Source organism: Ciconia boyciana, chromosome 4 (assembly GCF_034638445.1).
Source record: "Ciconia boyciana chromosome 4, ASM3463844v1, whole genome shotgun sequence".
Taxonomy (NCBI): domain Eukaryota; kingdom Metazoa; phylum Chordata; class Aves; order Ciconiiformes; family Ciconiidae; genus Ciconia; species Ciconia boyciana.
Window position 1 is genome coordinate 40,877,781 of NC_132937.1, and position 19,798 is coordinate 40,897,578.

Consider the following 19,798-nt stretch of genomic DNA (forward strand, 5'->3'; position numbering starts at 1 on the left):
GATACTTGGTAAAAGAAAATTATTTTAAAACCATGCTACATCAACATAAGAATACTATTGTATAAGGTAACTGTTTTTGGAAAGTCCTTCACACTAAAATCTGGGATGTTCCTTTTTTACTGTGGTGGAGTTCTAAAGAACAACTTTGTTCAGACCCTTCTAATGCTTGGTATGTTTCTTACACCATGTTGTAAATTCAATTATTCTATACTGTCATTTCAGCAAACCTGCGATCTTGAAAATGTAAAGCCTGAAACAAAGCGATATCTAGAGAAATCAGTTCAAGTGGGAAAAAGAAACGGACTCCATCTTCCTAAAGAAGTGCAGAATGTAAATATGGACTATTAGTTTATAAACAAAGGTGACGAACTGTTGAAGGGATGATATTATGGTTGTATAGCTGTACTAAGCATATATTTGAACTTCGTGCTTTTGGACCTGCTTAATTACTGCTCTCATCTTAACTGTTCTTAGTTCCAGATTCATCCTTTAAACTTCAATCACCTTAAGGTTTTTAAATTGATCTGTTAGACACCCACAGTACTCAGTGGATAGAGGTGGTATGCATCACCTCTCTTAGCCTTCCAGAGTAAAAGAAGCCTATATGGAAGAGCTTTGTTATATATTCTGATTACAGAGAATGCCTAAATTACATAGATTCCTAGCCAAGAGGCCTCTCAAAAATGTTATTTGTGAGTCCAAGCTTCAGAAGTATGTGTAATTGTTACAAAGACACAGCTATTTTAATTTCAATTACTAACCAATGTGGTAAAATGTGTCCAAGATTTTAGCATTTTGACTAAAAAAACTTGAGGTAGCTTAAAGGGAGCACAAGCCACACTGAGAATTTTGGCTCCATTAAGGGAGGATTTACTCAAGCATGTAAAAGCACTTGTCACTTCTGAAAATCGTGAAGAAAAATTGTCAGCATCTCAGATCCTGACATAATTCTCTTTAAATTCTAAGTGATGTTGTATAACAATCTCAGTTATGACTCTTGAATAGACTTTACCCTTTGTAGAAAATAATCATTCTTCATCCACATCCTTCAGTTAGTGGGAACAGTTTCATGTGTATTTGCATTGCTTAAAGGCAACGGATGCCTCTAAAGGAATTTTGAAATACTTTATAAGGAGACAATAGTTGAATTATATTTAAGTAAAAACTTGACTGATGATAGTCTCTGCCAAGTTTTGTATTTGGTGTGTATTCTACTGGTAACTACCAAGTTTATGTGAACTTGACAGTAAGGAGTAGAGACATGCTATGAGATATATTAGAAAATGTTTCAGATGGGTGAATATCAGGATTTTTAAAAAGGTTTTGGAATGGTCTTGTCTTGTGTGGATATTTTCTTCTTTTTGCCATACCTGAACAATTCCAAAGGAGTGTTTTTTTCGTAGGTTGCACGCATTTTTAATCCCTTGATTCTCATTGATTTTAGTGGATATTTTTACACTTAAAATTGTAATTTAGGCTTTTCAAATAGCAGAAAGTAATTGAATGTTAGCACACAATGCTGTTCAGAGAATGTGTTTATGTGTTCAGTGCGCCTGAGTTGAGAACGCATTTGAAATGTTGTCGGAGTGATAGCCCTGACTCAGGGTTCATTGGCAACAATATTGCTCAGGACCAAAAGAAAGATAGAAGGGAAGCTGAGGGAGAGTGAAGTATGACGCTACCTGCAGTGTGTTACTTGCTCAATGCTGGTATTCACTGTCAGCTAGTAGAGAGCCTAGCTGGAAAAAGTTAAATACTATTCATGTGGAGGATAGCAACTGCCAAGTTTGATTTTTGTTTTTCCACTAAGTTCAGTTTATACCCCATACAGGAAATAAAGATGATGAAGAAAAAATTGAGTGAGCTGTGTATAGACTTTAACAAAAACCTGAATGAGGAAAACACATTTCTTATATTTTCTAAGGAAGAACTTGGTGAGTAGTATGCTTGCTCTTTCCATTTCTTCAACCTTCCAGTTTTACTGGAGTAATTGTTTTTGGCCCAGTGAATGATGGTTAGATCAAGTGAAATTCTGACTGTTTTCTGATCTTCTCTGCTTCCTTTTTAATCCTTCTCCAAAGTCAGTTTAGAATTACGCTTTGCAGGTGTTTATGATCGCTTAATAGATTTGTGCTTCCTGAAGTGTTTGCCTTCCATCAAGCTGGCATATCTGTTCTACTTTTTTTTTTCATAACTTTACTCTCCTCTGCTTCTTTTCTCAGTTCTCCACTATCAGGCAATCCCATGTATTATATTCATTGCAATTATTGGAAAAACTTTTCTGTCCTGCAATATATTTTGCCTACTTCAATCATTTAAACTGATCTAGAGATTTCATGTGACAGAATTTGGGGATTCATTATCTGAAGGGCATGGCATAAAATGTACTTTAATAACACCAGAACATTTTTTATGTCATATTCAGTTTTTATCTGGTAGCCTTACATATATTTCTCTTCTGCGCACAAGCATTTCCAATTTTTATTTTGCTTGGTTGTGATTTGAAAAAGTTTTAGCAAATAGTTCTAAAAAGAGGGGTGTTATTTCCATGGAGATTTCTGATGTCAAATTAGATTGCAGCAAAACAAATGCAACAATCTCACAAAAAGAGAGGGGAGTAGGTAATTCTGGTAAACATTGTTTATTCAATTATGTTCTATAGAAGGCCTTCCTGATGACTTTATTAAGAGTTTAGAGAAGACTGAGGAAGACAAATATAAAATTACTTTAAAGTATCCCCACTATTTTCCTGTCTTGAAGAAGTGCTGCATTTCAGAAACCAGGAGAAAAATGGAATCTGCCTTTAACTCGAGGTGCAAAGAGGTATGTTGCATATTGACTTTTCTACAGGGTAATGACAGAGTTGAAAATTGGAGCTGGACATTTAAATGTTAGATTTTACTTCTATATATTGTCTAGTACTACGAAATCACAACTTATCAGTGTGATCTTTAACAGTTCCTTGCTCCAGTTTATTCTGATGTCTGAAGACCTTAGAAGTTGATGATCCCCCTGTGTGTGTGTACATATCTTAAAGTTTCAGTGGTGCTGTAAATAGAAGTAGGATTTTGATCTTTTGCCAAATTTCCCTACAGTGTTTTGCAGCTGCTTACTGGCACTTTCCTCCCAGAGAAGGACGTCTGATTGTAGCTTCTGTAGTACTTTGGGATTCTTCGGAATGAGAGGGGTTATTTAAGCACACGTTTTAATTATGAAATACAGGTGATTAAATGTGAAATTAATACATTGCATATTGATGAGAATTTTAATTAGATTTTTTTAAAAACCTAATTTTTATAAAAGTTTCATTTCATTATCTGAAAAATAGCTGGAAACATGCCTTATAAAAAGAAGAAATAATTTCACAAATAATTTATTTGATACTGATGAGTCCAGGCACCTAGACAGGTACAAAAATAATGAAAAGGATAGAAAGGATAGAAGAAGTGTCATTCAGACAATTGTACCAACCATTCATTAGAGAACAATGGCAGAGTTGAGCTTTTGTACTTGAAGTGCTGGCAAATGTGAAGAGTACAGGGTAAGATAAAATGGCACCAAGAACTGAACACTCTGCAAGTCAGCACACTTAAAGGGACTTGCTGTTAAAACTGTGGGACATTATTCGAACCAAGTGCTTGAAAAAAAGTTTTTTCCTTGAGAAATCTCACTTTTTCCAGAACTGGAGGCTAAAACAGTTACATTTTGAGCTTCTCAGAGATCTTCCACCACATTTAGGTCAGGGCCTGGCATTTTTGTGTTTCAGCTCTCTTTCCCTGACTGCTACTGTCAGAATGGCAAAAGAGGGAAATTTGCAAACAAGCTTTGAATATTTGTACAATTGTTTTGCAGTCTGTCTTCACCACTAACAAGCAGTTAAGCCTGCTGCCAGCCATTTCCCTGTTATCTTTCACATTTAAATGATTGATAAAGGAAATAAACTCTTTGCAACAGTCAAAGATTTGTTATTATCCTAAAAGGATATCTTTTGGTTACTTAAAACAGATAAATTTTGGTTAATCAAATTTTGGTTAGTTAAAACAGATAAATTAAAAAAGGGAGAATCATGACTCAGATTGACCAGAAAACTAGCTACCTGCAATCAAATGCTGTGACAAAAAAATTACAGGAATCTAGCTAAACTTACATTATTCTATATTTATATCTTAGAGTGTTTCATTTTAAATGTTTGCTGTTTCTTATCATTACAGATATTATTCAGATAATTGTTTTGATAACATGCATTTTCTGGTTTCACTTTACAAATTTGCCGCCTCTTTTTTTTTTAGGAGAACACAAAAATTCTTCAGCAATTGCTTCCACTAAGGGCAAAAGTAGCAGAGCTTCTTGGTTATAATACACATGCCAACTTTGTGCTGGAGGTAAACACTGCAAAGAGCACAGATAACGTAACAGCCTTCTTAGGTTTGTTCTTATTTATAAACAATACTTCTATATTTGGTGTGGCAACATGACTCCTCAGCCAAGATAAATATAAATGCATAATTGGGTCACAGAGTCCATCATGTTTAGACAGAAAAGGAATTCTCTGTTGCCTCTGTTGTGGCATATATTTTTTTTTAGACCATAGCTGTACAAATGCAATTGCTCCAAAACAGGGAATCACAAGACAAAAATCTGAAAATAACTGCTTTGTGACAGCCAATGTAGGCAAGCAGTTATGTCTTTCTCTGCCCCAAAATGCAGTTATCCTAATTTAGAACCAGAATACCATGTGCAGCCTAAGCAATTTTATCAGTTCAAGAGGCTGCGTCACAGTTGCAGCTTTTCATTCAATTAGGTTAGCTGCAATTTTTTGTGCATCTGCAGCCTTAGTGTCTTTTTCTGATACAACTGCATTAAGTATAATGAAAGATTACAGTATGTGATGATGCAACTTCCATGAGCTGAATTAAAAACTTAGATCTGGAATGACAGTTTAAATCTGGAATTCAAAAGCCCTCTAATGGAATTTGATCTGAAAACAGAGATATCTTGAAAATTTTAAACTGAGCAGTTTATGAATTTATAGTCATCCTGTTGACCTCACTGGGCCCACTCTTGTGCATAGAGTTAACCTCTACTTTCTGGAATTATGTAGTTCTACAGAATAGTACGTGTTTGTTTATTAATGTGTCCTAACACCACTTAAGATTGTATATTGTATAAATAAACCTTCCAAAATAATTTAATACAGCAATGAACTCTGTTTGGTGGTAGTGTTTTTTTGTGTTTTTACATCAATAAAGTTCAAATGCGCCTCTTCCTTCACCTGTAATTCTGTCACATTTCTGTTATGGTGTGAGCTCAGCTCCATATTTGGCAATACCAATTATCCATATATTTGCCAATGAACTTACACTTTATTTTGATTTATATTTAAATGTTAGAATTACCCAATTTATTTTAAGTGTACTTAAAGTAGTTTGGACTCTTTTATTTCCATTATATTTTTGTAATTCTAAATGGGTTTTTATAATACTGTATTTTTTCATTTGTTTTGAAGCTGACACGTCATAACTTAGCAGTTATTGTTGTGACTTTAACTTTTTACAGTACAAGATCATATTCTTTTCTATTCATAAATATCATGTTTCATGGTAATTCTCGTAGAGGGAGAATGTTCATCAAATTAATTGTCAGTTTTAATTTAGTTCTTTTGATATAGCCTCAGCTACAAGCATGACAGTATGATCTGCTTTGCTTTGTTCATATATATTCATGTTTTAAATCAATGTTCATAAGGCAATCTTATGGCTACAAAGAAAAGCATTCTGTCCTATGACATATTTTGAATTTAGCATAACACAAGCTGCAGATAGTATTTCAATCATGTAAATGCATATAGTGCCTTAAGCCTACATAGAAACAGGAGTCGCAATTCCTAAATTTTACACTCTAGATACCAATAGTGAACATTAACCTGAATTCTTAAGGAAGAAAAAAGTGTCTGGTAGTCCAGAAATACTTACAAGAAAATAAATACAGTATGTACTTTATAGGAGTTTCAGTAAGCTTAAATATTTTATATTCAACATATTGGATTCATAGTGCTATGACCCTTTCTTGTCCAAGAAAAGCTATATTGGAAAAAATTGGGATCACAGAGATTAATATCCAGTGGCTTCAGTAGTCTAGAAGGTAGCCACCAAATAGGCAAGAACTCTTTAGTCTCTTGTTCTTTCATAGGACTTTAGCTAGAAGTAGGTCATAGCCTGTTTTGAAAAGTCTTGGAAAAAAAAAGTACTGTTTGAATTTTGTGTTTCACTTCCAGTCGGCTGTTTCTGCAGAAACATGAGATTACATGAGGTAAAATCAAATGCTTCAAGCAAAAGCGTCTAGCGTTACTTTCCATTTCTGATGTCTTTGAAAAAGCCTAAATTGACCAAAACCCTTCACAGTACTGCTAGGCCTGTATGGATTCCTGTATTGTTTGTAGCATGCCTGCAATTAAAACTCATTAAGACAAGAAAGCAGACAGTTTGCTTGCTGTTAGTCAACAAATGGAAAACTAGCATCCACTCTTGGGGCATGTGCTTAAAGTTATGAGTATTTTATAGGAATACACATTATAGTAAGAAGCACAGAAGTTGATTCCAAGGCAATCTTTGTTTCAGATGATTTGAGTAAGAAGCTAAAGCCATTGGTTGAGGAAGAAAGAGAATTCATTCTAGATTTGAAGAAAAAGGAGTGTAAAGAAAGAAACTTTGATTATGATGGAAGAATCAATGCATGGGATCTTCATTATTATATGAACAAAACAGAAGAGCTGAAGTACTCCATAGATCAAGAAAAGCTGAAGGAATACTTCCCAATTGAGGCTGTTACAGAGGGCTTACTGAATATTTACCAGAAGCTGCTGGGACTTGCATTTGAACAAGTAGAAAGCGCTCATGTTTGGCATGACAGCGTTACTCTTTATACAGTAAAGGATAATTCAACAGGAGAAATGTTAGGGCAGTTCTATTTGGACCTTTACCCCAGGTAATTATGACTTAGTGTGTTACTTATGTGTTTAAAATGGAATTGGTCTTCTTAGTGGGTTGCTGGTGTCATTGAAATTAAATGCGTTTGGAAGTAAATATTTGTCCCACTGACAAGACTGTGTTCATTAAATTGTCCTCTGGACTGTTTTCAGATTGTTTACACTTTTTCTTTTTTTGCAGTACTACTGCGTTTCTTGCTTATATTCAGTTTATGAAACATTACTACTTTGTTTATTTTCTGTAGTATTGCTATCTAGTCAGTTGTCCATCATTTTTTGCCTCTATGAACCTTTTTCCTTCTTAACTGTAATACTGTGGTTTACTTTTCATTTATGTTGAACTGTTACTCCAGTCTGTTTAGACCCTATCTGCCAAGTGTTCCTAGTTTCTCCCAGTTCCTCTGTACACTTTATATCGGGATTTTGTACCCTGTTGTTGAGACTGCTAGAGAAAATATCAAATATATCAGGACCAAGAACAGATTCCTGTTGAGCACACCTTGAAATGTACTTCCTGGTTGATCTCTGTAGTTCTCCAGCTCTCTTTGTAGCTATTTACAGCTTCATCTGTGTTCTGTCAGAGATTAGGAGACTAGACTGATTTGACAGGTTTTATTCTTAGCTAGTCCTTTTTGACTGTTTCTCACTGTTTGTTGTTTTGGGGTTTTTTTAATTATTCTTTAGCAATTTATAAACTGGCTGATACCCTTTTTAATATAAATTGATTTAAGGCTTCTCTGGGTCAAGAAAGTTAAGTTAGTCAATACAATAGTACATAAATTGTTCTTTTTAAGACAGGCACGTTATCTCCTTCACCTGTTTGCCTGCTCCCCCCTTTCTGCATATCATGTGAATTGCTGAAGCTGCAGCAAATAGCTGAAGCTATTTGTTAGTAAGGCTCTTCTGACTTAACTACCCAGTTAACTACTTGGGTTTAGGGAAAAAATTTCAAAATCATTTTTCTTTAAACTTTTGGATCACACTGAAAATGCAGTAAACTATTCTTTTGCCTCCTGTAATGAAAGAAAAAATACAGCTTCAGAGGACAGAACCTAGTCCTTCCTGTTACAGAATAGAATTGACATCTAAAGTATATATACTTCCAGTATTTAAGTAAAAATCAGATTCTTGTAAATTCTGCTGTGAATCTTAAACTGATGTGGTTTAAGCACTGGGGTTTTTTCCCCTTTTGTTCTTAACAGGATCTTAAACTTAGTGAGTCTTAGACATCATGAAAAGATGTAATTTCTTTGTGTAAATCTTTAAAGAGATACTGACTGATTGTCCCTGTTCTTGAATAGGCTTTGCCATTCTGGTGAGCAGGTTTGTGATTTGAAGATAGTGTCTGATATCTTTTCTCATACAGAGAGGGAAAGTATGGGCATGCAGCATGCTTTGGTCTCCAACCCGGCTGTCTTCTCTCTGATGGCAGCAGAATGATCTCTGTAGCTGCTCTGGTAACCAACTTCACAAAACCAGCATCAGATCACCCATCATTGCTGCGACATGATGAAGTAAAGACTTACTTCCATGAATTTGGTCATGTAATGCATCAGATATGTGCACAGGTTAGTGATGTTTCAATTCCAGTGTAAGACTTACTTCTTTCTCCACTGTCTCAAAGCATGGTATAAGTCTATTTTGGTGGTTTCTAATTTTAGTAAAGTACATATGCACTTTTTCTGGTTATTTTTCAAAGTGGCAGGTTGGGGGTTTTTTTGTTGTTGTTTTAATTTTTATTTAAAACTACAGCAATAAATACACCTTCTTGTGAAAAACATTTTCATAGGAACATATGCATTTGCACCATGCAGGTACCTGTGATGAGTAAAATAGATCCATGTGTGAGGTAAAGAAGGTGATCAGTGGTGGCTTCTGTCACAGCTGTCAGAGGGCTTTTTATTACTTCTAGTAGCATGCTAGGTATTAGAAGCAAAAAAAGGTTGCTGTACCTATGAATGCAAATGATTTGTGAGTCCAGATCGTTTCCAGCATGTTGGCATTTAGTACTCTTGAGAGCTATCACTCTTTACATCAAAAGCATAAAACAGGTCTTGCCTGAGCTATTGTGTTTTCTGCTCTCCTATCTGACAGTCAGGGTTCTCACGGTGACCGGAAGGAACTGAAGCTAGTCTGCAGGTTATGCATCAAGATGACAATAAAGTTGTAAAAGTGCTGGTTTCATTTTTACTTACATGTAAAATTGATTCTGCTAGATTATAAATTTATTACTGGCCTTATGAAAATTTTATGTTTCAGAGAGAGACAAGTCTCAGTATTCATTAACCAAAATATTCACATAATACACAAATCCAGACTTAGTGTAGCACTGCTTTCATCTTCTTTATAAACAAGTACCAAATAATAAAATCAGAGAAATATGACACACATTAGATTTTAATTCTTGACCTTGATCCTAGGACTAGGACTGCAGAATAAAGAAACAAAGTCATAGAAATCCGTATATTAAATCTAGAATTAAACAAATGACATTCAAGCAAACTTCAGAACAAGTAGCTAGACTTGCTTAGATATTTTTGTATCATGTCAAAGGTAAAAATACAATGATTAGTTGATCATCTTCCCCATAAGACAGGTGTTTCTGAGCTCAAAAATTGAGAAATAAAACCTGTTCTTTCTTTTAAACTACCTAGAAGGTGTTTATGAATGAGACACGTTCAGCATTGGTACAAAATTGACTGCAACATTTTGATAACCAATGAGGATGTGCCTGGGTGTTGCAGAGCCCCTTCTGGGCAGCCCAAGCCAACAATACCAATGCATATGTACTTCACTTGCTGTGGAATTGCACACAGATCAGGGAGGCCTGCTTTCCAGTTGTCTCTCCCACTGCTGAGGTGTTTTCTGTGTGCATAGCTACTGTGCTTACTGCTGTTGTATTTTATGTAAATTGTTATTTGCACACCTGCACATAACTTCCTAGTCCCACATAAGAACATACTGTCCTCTGGGATTTGTGTGTGCAAAGCACTACCTTGTTTCATACGATGATTTGTTTAAGCATGTTAAAACTTGACATTTAAAGGGTATGCAGAGATTGGACTGGGTGGGAATCTGTGAGCTGCTGGTAAAGGTCAGCTTTTGGAGTGTGATACTCTTTGTAATGTAGTGGGAGTCTGCTGGAAAGTGAGGTATCAGGGCAGGGAGGGGATCTGTTTATGCTGTTAGGGAAGGAGAGCTATTGAAGAACCTTCAACCAAATGTCTTAATATTTTTTTGTTAGCGTTTTTGTTTGCATGGTGCACTTGTGTATGGGTAAATGAGGATATCTGGAGGCCAACAAACTCTTGCACTCCTCTTGCCTTTTGCTCTAGCCACTTCTATCACCATTTCTTCCCAGCTGATGCTTCCTGGCTTTTCTTCATAGCTGCTATTCAGCAAGTACAGTAAGAAGGTCCAGCCTGTTACAACTATGGATTTGAGCAACCCACAAGTGTAAATGAAGGCAAATGTTTTTCTCCTTTTCTGTTGTTCTTCTGAAGACATGAGAGGAAGATATATGAACATGACATAGCTGTCAGTTCTTTGTCATGCCCTATATTATAAATGCTTTTTTTTTGTTGTAATCCTGCAAAAAAGTAAGTTCAAAAGCCAGTACTCCTGGGGCATATATTCCCCAGTGGAGGATGGAACCCAAGAATATCTACAGCTCTTAGAGAGGGCGTTTGGGAAACTGAGAATTCTCTTTTTCTTTTAGCACTTGAAATGTTGTGTTAGAATGTTGCTGAGAAGGGAAGAACAATAAAATTGGGTTGGCAAGAGGAGGTAGACTTATTACAGGGCAAGTGTAGAGTGAGACAAAATAATTTCTGTTGGCATTTGAACAACTGTCTTCCAAAAATGACTGTTTCTTTTTAGAAATATTTTGGGTTTGGAATATATTTTAATGAAGATTTTTAACTGTACAAAAATTTTCTTCAAAATTAGTATCTGGAGGGTGCTTTTTAAACATGAAGTGATTGATGATACTGAAGTAAAAAATAAAAAGCTCTAATGTGCTTGGCTTTCAGAAGGAAGATTCTTCTATCAGTGATTGAGTGTCAGATTTTGAGACCTTTCATGGATAAAGTTGCTAGGATTCATTTATTTCATGCCATGTATTACTGGCTCAAAAAATTGTGCTGTATGTTAACCATATTAACTTTATGAATGAAGACAGTTAGGACAAAGCTTAATAGGATAAGTTGGTCAAGTAAAATCTTTGAATCAGTGCGGTAAACTGTAATACAATAAACTATTTTATAAGTGTATAATTGGAGTTTATTATTTTACTTTGGGGTAATATAACAATATTTTACAACAATTTACAAATTATATCATTGTCATAAGACAGCACAGAAACATTTGTATTGCTGTCATAAGCTAAAAGGTAAAAATCAATAATATTAAGAAAACTGGAGTACTGTTTCACGCCAGTAGAGAATGCAGTAAATAACTACTGAGTAATCTATTTTGTTGCTTCGTGATAGTCTTATATCTGAATTTTTGCCCTCCTTTCTTTAAAATTCACATTATTATTATTATTACCATTATTGATGTTGTTATTGTTATTGACCTGTTCAAATTATGCCTTTTCCTGTGATTAACTCTGAAATTTTGGCATCTAAAAGTTTATATTCTGCTAGAAATCCTGGCTTCTATTTTCATTTAATACAATGGCTTTTCCTTTCAGACTGATTTTGCTAGGTTTAGTGGAACTAATGTGGAAACAGACTTTGTAGAGGTACCTTCACAAATGTTTGAGAACTGGGTATGGGAAAAAGAACCACTACAGCAAATGTCAAGACATTATAAAGATGAAAGCCATGTTGGAGACACTCTCCTTGAGAAACTTGCTGCCTCTAGACTGGCTAATACAGGTATCTCTCTGCCCTCTCTCCCCACAGTGTATGTGTAAAAATATATAATTTAAAAAATTGGTGGGGAAACATTAAAGACAAACATAAGATGTCCATTATATTTCTTCTGTGTGTACACTTATCACTGTCTTTCTGGGTTTATTTGCATGGGTACCACCATTAATAAAGGCTATGATGACAGATACCACTATTTGCAGGAACAGTGGCAGCTCTGATTTTCCAGGTTACCCACAGGACTAAAATACCTTTGCATTCCTCTCCCTGTGACTTTTTTACCTACCAACTTTGCTCATTTAAAATTGGGGGAGGGAGGGAAAGGTCCTGGGTTTTCTGTCATGTTTTTTCCAGTAGCCCAGGGCAGGCACCGTGCACGAATACAGTATCAGATTTTCTACATGTATTGTCTACATTTGATTTGCACATGACATTTGACAGACATGAAAGTTGTTTGCAAATTTATTGAACATACATAGCATAACCCAGACAGAAGTGGTGTAGCCCTGTATTGCTCAAACAGCCTCTTAACTTCTCAATGCAGAACCTTAAGTCCATGTTCTCTACCTTCCCAGCAGATATACTGCCTTCCCAAACTAAGGTCTCTTCTCCTTCCACATCTTGTACCACCTCACATGTATCTCCAAACCGAGCCTGTAATCTCATGTCATTACCTATCATCTCGTTATTCTGTCAGTCTCACCCCTCTGTCCCTGTAATCAGGACTCCCCCAATATCATAGTCTTACCCATTTATGGTACAATTTGTCATTAAGCCACTGCTGTTTATTTCATACTGCTCCCCTATCCTGAACAAGAAGTCCTTGTCCTTCTGGCTTGTACCGGTACTGTACCTACATAAGCATTTTGTCTGAGTAAAGGTTCATATCTTCTACCATTTTCAAAAAAGCCTACAGCAGCTGCAGCAGCAGTTCTTGTTGTTCTTTGAAGTGTCTTAGAGTAGATAATACCATCTGTGCAAGCCCTGAATGAAATGGTATACTGGAAGTGAAAACAGCTGAAAACATAATTTTAAATACTGAAATTTGCTTTTAAAATACCTGCTTTATTCTGGTTTTGATCTGTGAGGAAAATAACATCTGAGAAGATGGAGCTTATAATGACAATTTCTTTATTAAAAATATGCCTCTCAGCTTCTTGTAACCAATGCAATTCAGGTGGAAATGACATAACTCCAAGTTTTTTCCATGGTTAAAATTCTGATAATTTAGGATGCATGTTGAGATCTTTGAATGAAAGGTGCTAAAGACACTCCAGCTACTTTGATGCTAGTTAATTAAATGTTCTTATCCAATTAGGCCTTTTAACCCTCCGTCAGATTGTTTTGAGCAAAGTTGACCAGGCACTGCATACAAAGCCATCTGTTGACCCAGCAGATGAATATGGTAAATACTGTGTGGAGATTCTAGGAATTCCTGCCACTCCAGGTATGCCAGCATGAAGCTTTTATACAGCATGTCCAAATGGTTTGATTAAACATGCCTTTCTTTCCCAGTAATGCTTGGCATACAAAAAATCACAAGTTGTTGTTTATAAAATAATCTACTTTATGAAGCTGAAATAATTACTTTGAAACTTGGGGTGATCTTAATGATCTCTTCTGAAGGAAGATTAAGGTAAATATAAAACTTAACCTTTTGCAAGTTATATTTTAGAGTGACATGATGTGAATACCACTTTAGATGTTCTGTAACATCTGTGTTGGATGTGCAACTAGCCTAAAATGGGAAATTGAGTTTCCTTTGTAGTCAACAGAATATGGCCAATACTTTGAGGCATACTCAGACCCTTTATGCTGGAAGTTTCAAAGTAGTTGGTATAAATTCCTTATTAATTTATTCTTAAAGTTGAAGTACTGTATACATCAAAGAAATAACTGCATTTGATTTAAATAAATTAATTTAAATCTACCTTTCAAGGAACAAACATGCCAGCTACTTTTGGACATCTGGCAGGTGGTTATGATGGTCAGTACTATGGATACCTGTGGAGTGAAGTGTTTTCCATTGACATTTTTTATAGCTGCTTTAAGCAAGAAGGAATAATGAATCCAAAGGTAGGTGATGAATACTTTTTACTAAAGACTTTTATTGCTCTTTGTCTCTGAAACTACATTAATTGCAATCATGATTCATAGGTATAACATCTCAAGTAGTTCTGTACCCGTCAAGTTCAGATCAACAAAAAAAAAAGGTGTATACATAATTACTTTAGAAAATCATCTTAAAATTTCCAAGAGCACTTGGATTTTAATACAATTCTTACATAGTCATAGATTTAATATTAAATTATGACACTTTTAAGACATTGTGTCACATTGACTAATGCCTCCCTCTTTAATTTTAGACTGAAAAAACATATTCTTCCATTGCAAGAGCAGGTGGATATTCTTCTGCTGTGAAATTTGTATGATAATGGTGCTCTATTTCCATTAATAGTATGTCAAGTATGTGGTACTTTTATGTAGTTATTGTTTAGAAAACTGAATTTATTTTGAGCTTTTTCTTTCACAGCACAACTCGCAAATTTTCTCCTCTTTGGTTTTTCTCTCAAGTGGCTTTTGAAGTTCAAATCATTGACAGGTTCTAGATTTACTGGGCTTTTTTTCCCTTGTGTCATTCTCCAGCCTCTTCTGCCTCCAGCAGAAAGAAACTATAGTTAGTGATGTGGTTAGTAGTCCTGCCAATTCTGGCAACCTTTTTTATTTTTCAGAGATTATAGTATTAGACTTGAGTTGAGATGCTGCAGTTCTATGGTGGGAAAGAGTTTTTGGTTTTCCTGATCCTCTTATCTGTCTTCTGAATTCAGCAGCCAGCACTAGTTCTTCCCTTCAGTAAACGTATACAAGAGAGAAGTAGAGAGTAGAAAGTGCTTGACTTTCCTGTTCCTCTCCTGGAATTTGCCTTCATTCCTCCCTTTCCTTATCACAGCAACCAGAACTTCTAGAACTGTCCCTCCCTCTAGAGGGTGGAGAAAGTAAACAAGGTTAGACTTTGACCTGGACAAAGAGAGGAGTCCAAAGCAGAGATGGGCTAGAGGCTAAAAAAACCCAAAAGGGGTTTTACGAAGAAAAGCAACAAACTGAATAGTTTGAGAGGAGAGGTGATGAAGTTTGGAGGTCAAGCCTGATCTTGAAGTGCTAGGGATTCATGACAGGTACATGTGAGAATAAGCATACCTGCTTATTCAATGGGAATAATGTCACTCATAAAGAAGAACAGGAGAGAAGAAATGGCAAGTTAAATGAGAGAATAAAACAACTTTTTAATAAAATGCTGTTCATATTGGATCTTAAAAGTGGCATTTGGGGAGGGGTCAGACTTACTGACTTTTTTAAACTGTTAGCAGTTTGGAGGGATGGATAAGGGTGCTGGTGCCAGACATGTGGGACTTTGTATCAGTTCTCTGTTCTGACACGTGCACAGCCCTCCAGACCTTTTTGCTGTTAGCTTTACTCCCTATTCTCAAAACTCTTTACTGAGTGATTGTATAGTCAAAACCCTAAGCTATAGTTTGCCAGAATTGCTCTGTGGCCTTTACTTCTTCTGAGGGATGAAAGTGCCTTTTATTCTGATTTTTTTGTGGAGATTTTTGTTTTCTTTGTCTGTGTATGGGAGGCTTTGAGAATAAATTAATTATGCTAGGAGTGAATATTTGCTATGGGTCAGCTAAAAGGCAACTAGTGCCTCTTTTAATGTGAAGCCTGCTATCCAGGCTAAGAAATGAGGAAGAAAAATTATTGTGTGTGTGTGTGTCACTTGCTCTCTAGCATATGTGTGCACACACACATGTTGCTTGAATGCCAATATAACTTCAGGGATAACTCTGTGAAGATTTTTCCTTCCCTCTTCGGAGCAATGCTATCTTCTCAAATTGGTTCTCTTTCAACTTGTTTTCCTTATGTGCATTCCATGTAAGTGTAATAGAGTTCCACAGGATGGGACCAACAATCTTTTATAAACAAATAATAGATACCAGTATGATTTTTGTAGTTACTCATATTTCGTTATATCTAGATTTAGACTAGTCCTCAGAACAGCAGGAAAGGAAAACGGTTATGGTATTATGACTAGGGCTTTTAGAAATTTGGCTTACCTCTTCCTGTTAGAATAAAACCTCTCTTCCTGTTTTGAGCAACAGTTATAGAAACTGGTTTCAGAGACTGTATCTATAAAAATTCTTCAGCAAACACTTATCTCTAACTTAGTGGTTGTCAGACTCCTCAATTCTTGCACATTATCTGAAATAACCTCTGGTCTCCCTAGAACTGAGCAAATGTGCTGGCTCTGGAGAGACAACAGCAAAGATTCAAGTCTACTCAAATAACATTTTTAAACTACAAGGAACAATATCTTTATTTGCTGCTGATGTTCAGGAAACTAACACAAATAGTGAAGTATAAGTAATGCTTCAGTGAATACTTTTTTTTTTTTTGCATTTTAGTTTTTTCCAGCTGTAATTCAGACAATGTGATTGGTAATGCAATTAAGTAATGGAAGTCCATCAGTTAAAAAGACCTATGCTTGTTTTTTCAGTACAGCTATCAGGAAGTGGTTTGATCCTGTAATCTCATAGCTTTGACGTGTGGGGGAAGTATATATGTGTACATACAGTAACTAAAAGGAAGAACATTGTTTTCTTCAATATCAGAAGCATCTGGGACATCTGCATGAAAAATAATATTTTCTCATTGATAGTCATGTCTCGGAAGCCCAAAATTCTCCAGATAGGTTCTTTAAAATGTGACCTCTTGTTAAGAAAGTCCTCATTACTTACTGTTGTCTCAGAAGCTTGGTTCATTCTTTTGAAAGGAGTCCATTCCTTCTGAAGTAATAATGTTTCTTCCTGAAAATAAAACCCGAGTTAAGTCTCTGTTACTTTAAGATACTTTAATAGGGGAGTTAGATGTGTTTGTATGTATTATATATACTACTATGCATATAATATGTGTGTATGCAGCATGTCATTCCTCAATGCTACATCTATCTATCTATGAATTATCATCTCTGTTCTCCAAACAGAGATTAAAGAAAGAGAAAACATCGATTAAGAGAGAATGGATGTTAGGTTCCCTTTTCCAGCCAGTCAGTCATGGGGATAATTCATCACTGAAGATTGTTTGGAGACTGTGCATGTGTTACGCTTTACAGAATGTCTTCCAGACAAGTTGCGATTGTAGGTTCCAAAACAATGTAAAACCACAACAACAATTATTTCTTCAAGAATAGGTTAAATTTCTGCTCTCTTGAGTTCTTCCAGCAGATCTAAATTATACTTCTGGTGTATCCTGATTTCGTATTAAGAAAAGCTGGAAGGAGGGAAGATGTTTAATCATGAGCAGGTTTTTAAATATGCAACAAATACAGAAAAGAGGTGGTTCGCAAGATAAGAAATACTAACATTCTGTTTTACCTTTTATCAGGCTGGGATGAAATACAGGAACCTCATTTTGAAACCTGGAGGATCTTTGGATGGGATGGAAATGCTACAAAATTTCTTGGAGCGTAAACCAAGCCAGAGAGCTTTCCTACTGAGTAAGGGATTATGTGTTCAGTAAAATGCTGGTTCCTTTGTAATGGCATATAAGTATGGAATGAGCTGGAAATGTCAATGTATTTCACATCTTAGCTATGTATCACTCTAGGGAAATAGGGTCACTTTTTGATGATTTTTTTTTAATTATATAAATAAAAATGTGGATTTTCTAAAATTGCATAGGACTACAAAATTCAACACATCAGGGAAAAAAATTCTGAGACGTGCAGAAGCTGAGAAATTTGGACGGTAATTTTTTTGAATTGTTATGAAATAATACTAATCAGTATGGGGAGTTGATGCCATGTTTCTCTTTTCATAGATGCGCTTAAACTATGTCTTGTGAACGAATTTTAAAACTGGAGGGGAAAAAAAGGACACTTTTTTCACAGCAATAAAAGAAACAGATTCATTCTTATTCTGCATTCTTCTATTGTCTTGATGGCTCACCAGTGTCTTTGATGGAGAGGAAGCATGTTTGATTTCATCATGGTTTGGGTTCAGTTTAGCTTCCTGACAAATTTCAAGACTTGAGAACCTGCCCCAGACAGCTTTACAGCAGAGCTACTTGTGTGATACTTTTAGACTTCATTCTGATGCATGTTAAATTCTTGTATCATTTATAAACTTATGCAGTATAACTAAAAAGAAAAAAAACCTATCATTTGAGCTACCACTTTTCTTCCCTTCATTGAGGAAAACCAGCCAAAATCTATGACCTTCACAGTTCTTCCACCACTTTTTCTTTTTTGTTGATGTTCAAATCAGGTCTCTGTTTTCCAAATGTATATCAACACTGTCACTGAAAAGTTATACTTGAGCAATTATAATGGTTTCAGTTGGTTTGTGAAGTATTTTGAGATATCTGTAAGGAAGGAAGGGAACAAGATGTCCCCAATGGGAATGGTAAAAGTCAATCCAAGATTCTTCTATTCCTTTTTGGTGTGGCATGCAGAGGTGCTACAAAAAAGCTTCATAGATTTAATGATTTCAGCTGTGGGAGTGTGAAAGTAATTGAGAAATTATTTTGCAATTTTTCTGCAAGATCAGGAAAAATGACTCTTACAATCCAAATAAAACTGCTAATCCAAGTGCACTTTTCTTGTCTTTAGGTATCATACCTTACTTTGGTTTTGGTATTACAACACCTATATGAACAAACTTTAATTTTGGTTACTAGCTAATATATTTTATACATTTGAACCATAGCTGTAAACATGGTTGGTATTTTTATTTGTATGTTCAACCACAAAGTAAGAGGATGTGCCTGGTCATCTCAAAAGACTTCTTCTTTTTGTAGCAAAAGAAAACTGAAAGCATTCACTTTGGGTCAAATCTATGTGTTTCAGGGGGAAAAAACCCACAATTGTGAATGTTCAGTTGAAACTTTATTTCTGTGTGTTTTTCTTTTAAAGCATTTAAACTGGGGAAGAAAAGCAGCTTAATTAGTTTTTGAACTGGAAAATTTGACAGGACTTATTTTTGAGCCACACTAGTTACGGATGTGAGGAAACACAAATATTTGTAGCCAAAATATATTAACTATGTAGTCTTACCAGACCACATAATTAACTCAGTTCTAATTAACTCTCACAGTCACAGTTTTAGACCCCAGTTCTGCTGGGTCATGAAAAGGCAATACATGACAATCACATGTATGAGAACAACTTGAATGGTATTCAGAACAGCTCTAAAGGAAAGCTGAGGAAACTGATGGATGCAAAATTATCCTAAACCTGTGAATTTTGCCAAGATTAATTTCCCTTACATTCTGACTGGATTTTGAAGTATTTTGCTTTCTTTTTAAACATGTTTAAATTCTTTTGATCCTATCTTATCAAAGGTTTTTTCCTTTCACACTGTAATGATAGCTCCGATGAACTAAAATGTTGTAAAAAGTATACAAAGTGATACTTTCCAAAAATGAATCTGCAAATCTAAGTAATGGAACCCTTATTAAGAAGCAAAATGCAGTTTTTGTTTTACAGCTGGTAGGCAGATTTCCACATGAGGGAGACCTTTCTCTGCATAAACCAGCAGTCTCAGATCAAGCTAGATAATTGTAAATGTAGTAATTATAAACAAAAATATGTGATGATAAAAAGTTATGTGATGATTTAAAAGTTAGATTTAGGACAGTACTGATGCTAATGATGACAATTTAATTGACTTGTTTATTTTCCTTTCTTTAGAGTGTTTGTGTTGTACAGTATATAGTAACTAAGATACTGAAGTGCAGGAGAATGTCTGCTATTACATGTATGTGAAAATGCCTCCATTATGTTAGCATCAGCTGGATATCCATGTGTGTAGGGAGGAGAAAAACCTAAACCACATTGCGACCACAAATGAAAGTGTTATGTTCTATACCTGTCCCAAAGAAT

The 19,798-nt window shown here is 35.4% G+C and overlaps 1 protein-coding gene across 3 annotated transcripts in view; it reads left to right on the forward strand.

Moving 5' to 3' along the window:
* NLN (neurolysin) overlaps positions 1-18,357 on the forward strand; it is a 39,117-nt gene extending 20,760 nt beyond the window's left edge. For 2 of the 3 annotated variants that reach the window (XM_072860844.1, XM_072860845.1), the window contains exons 4-13: positions 223-330; positions 1,832-1,934; positions 2,663-2,823; positions 4,290-4,425; positions 6,618-6,984; positions 8,352-8,553; positions 11,679-11,865; positions 13,178-13,306; positions 13,799-13,935; positions 17,302-18,357. In XM_072860844.1, coding sequence (XP_072716945.1) covers positions 223-330; positions 1,832-1,934; positions 2,663-2,823; positions 4,290-4,425; positions 6,618-6,984; positions 8,352-8,553; positions 11,679-11,865; positions 13,178-13,306; positions 13,799-13,935; positions 17,302-17,436 — 1,665 coding nt within the window. In that variant the 3' untranslated portion in view covers positions 17,437-18,357. The remainder of the gene's footprint in view (positions 1-222; positions 331-1,831; positions 1,935-2,662; positions 2,824-4,289; positions 4,426-6,617; positions 6,985-8,351; positions 8,554-11,678; positions 11,866-13,177; positions 13,307-13,798; positions 13,936-17,301) is intronic. The other variant, XM_072860843.1, reaches the window with a different exon arrangement.
* The last annotated feature ends 1,441 nt before the right edge of the window (positions 18,358-19,798 follow it).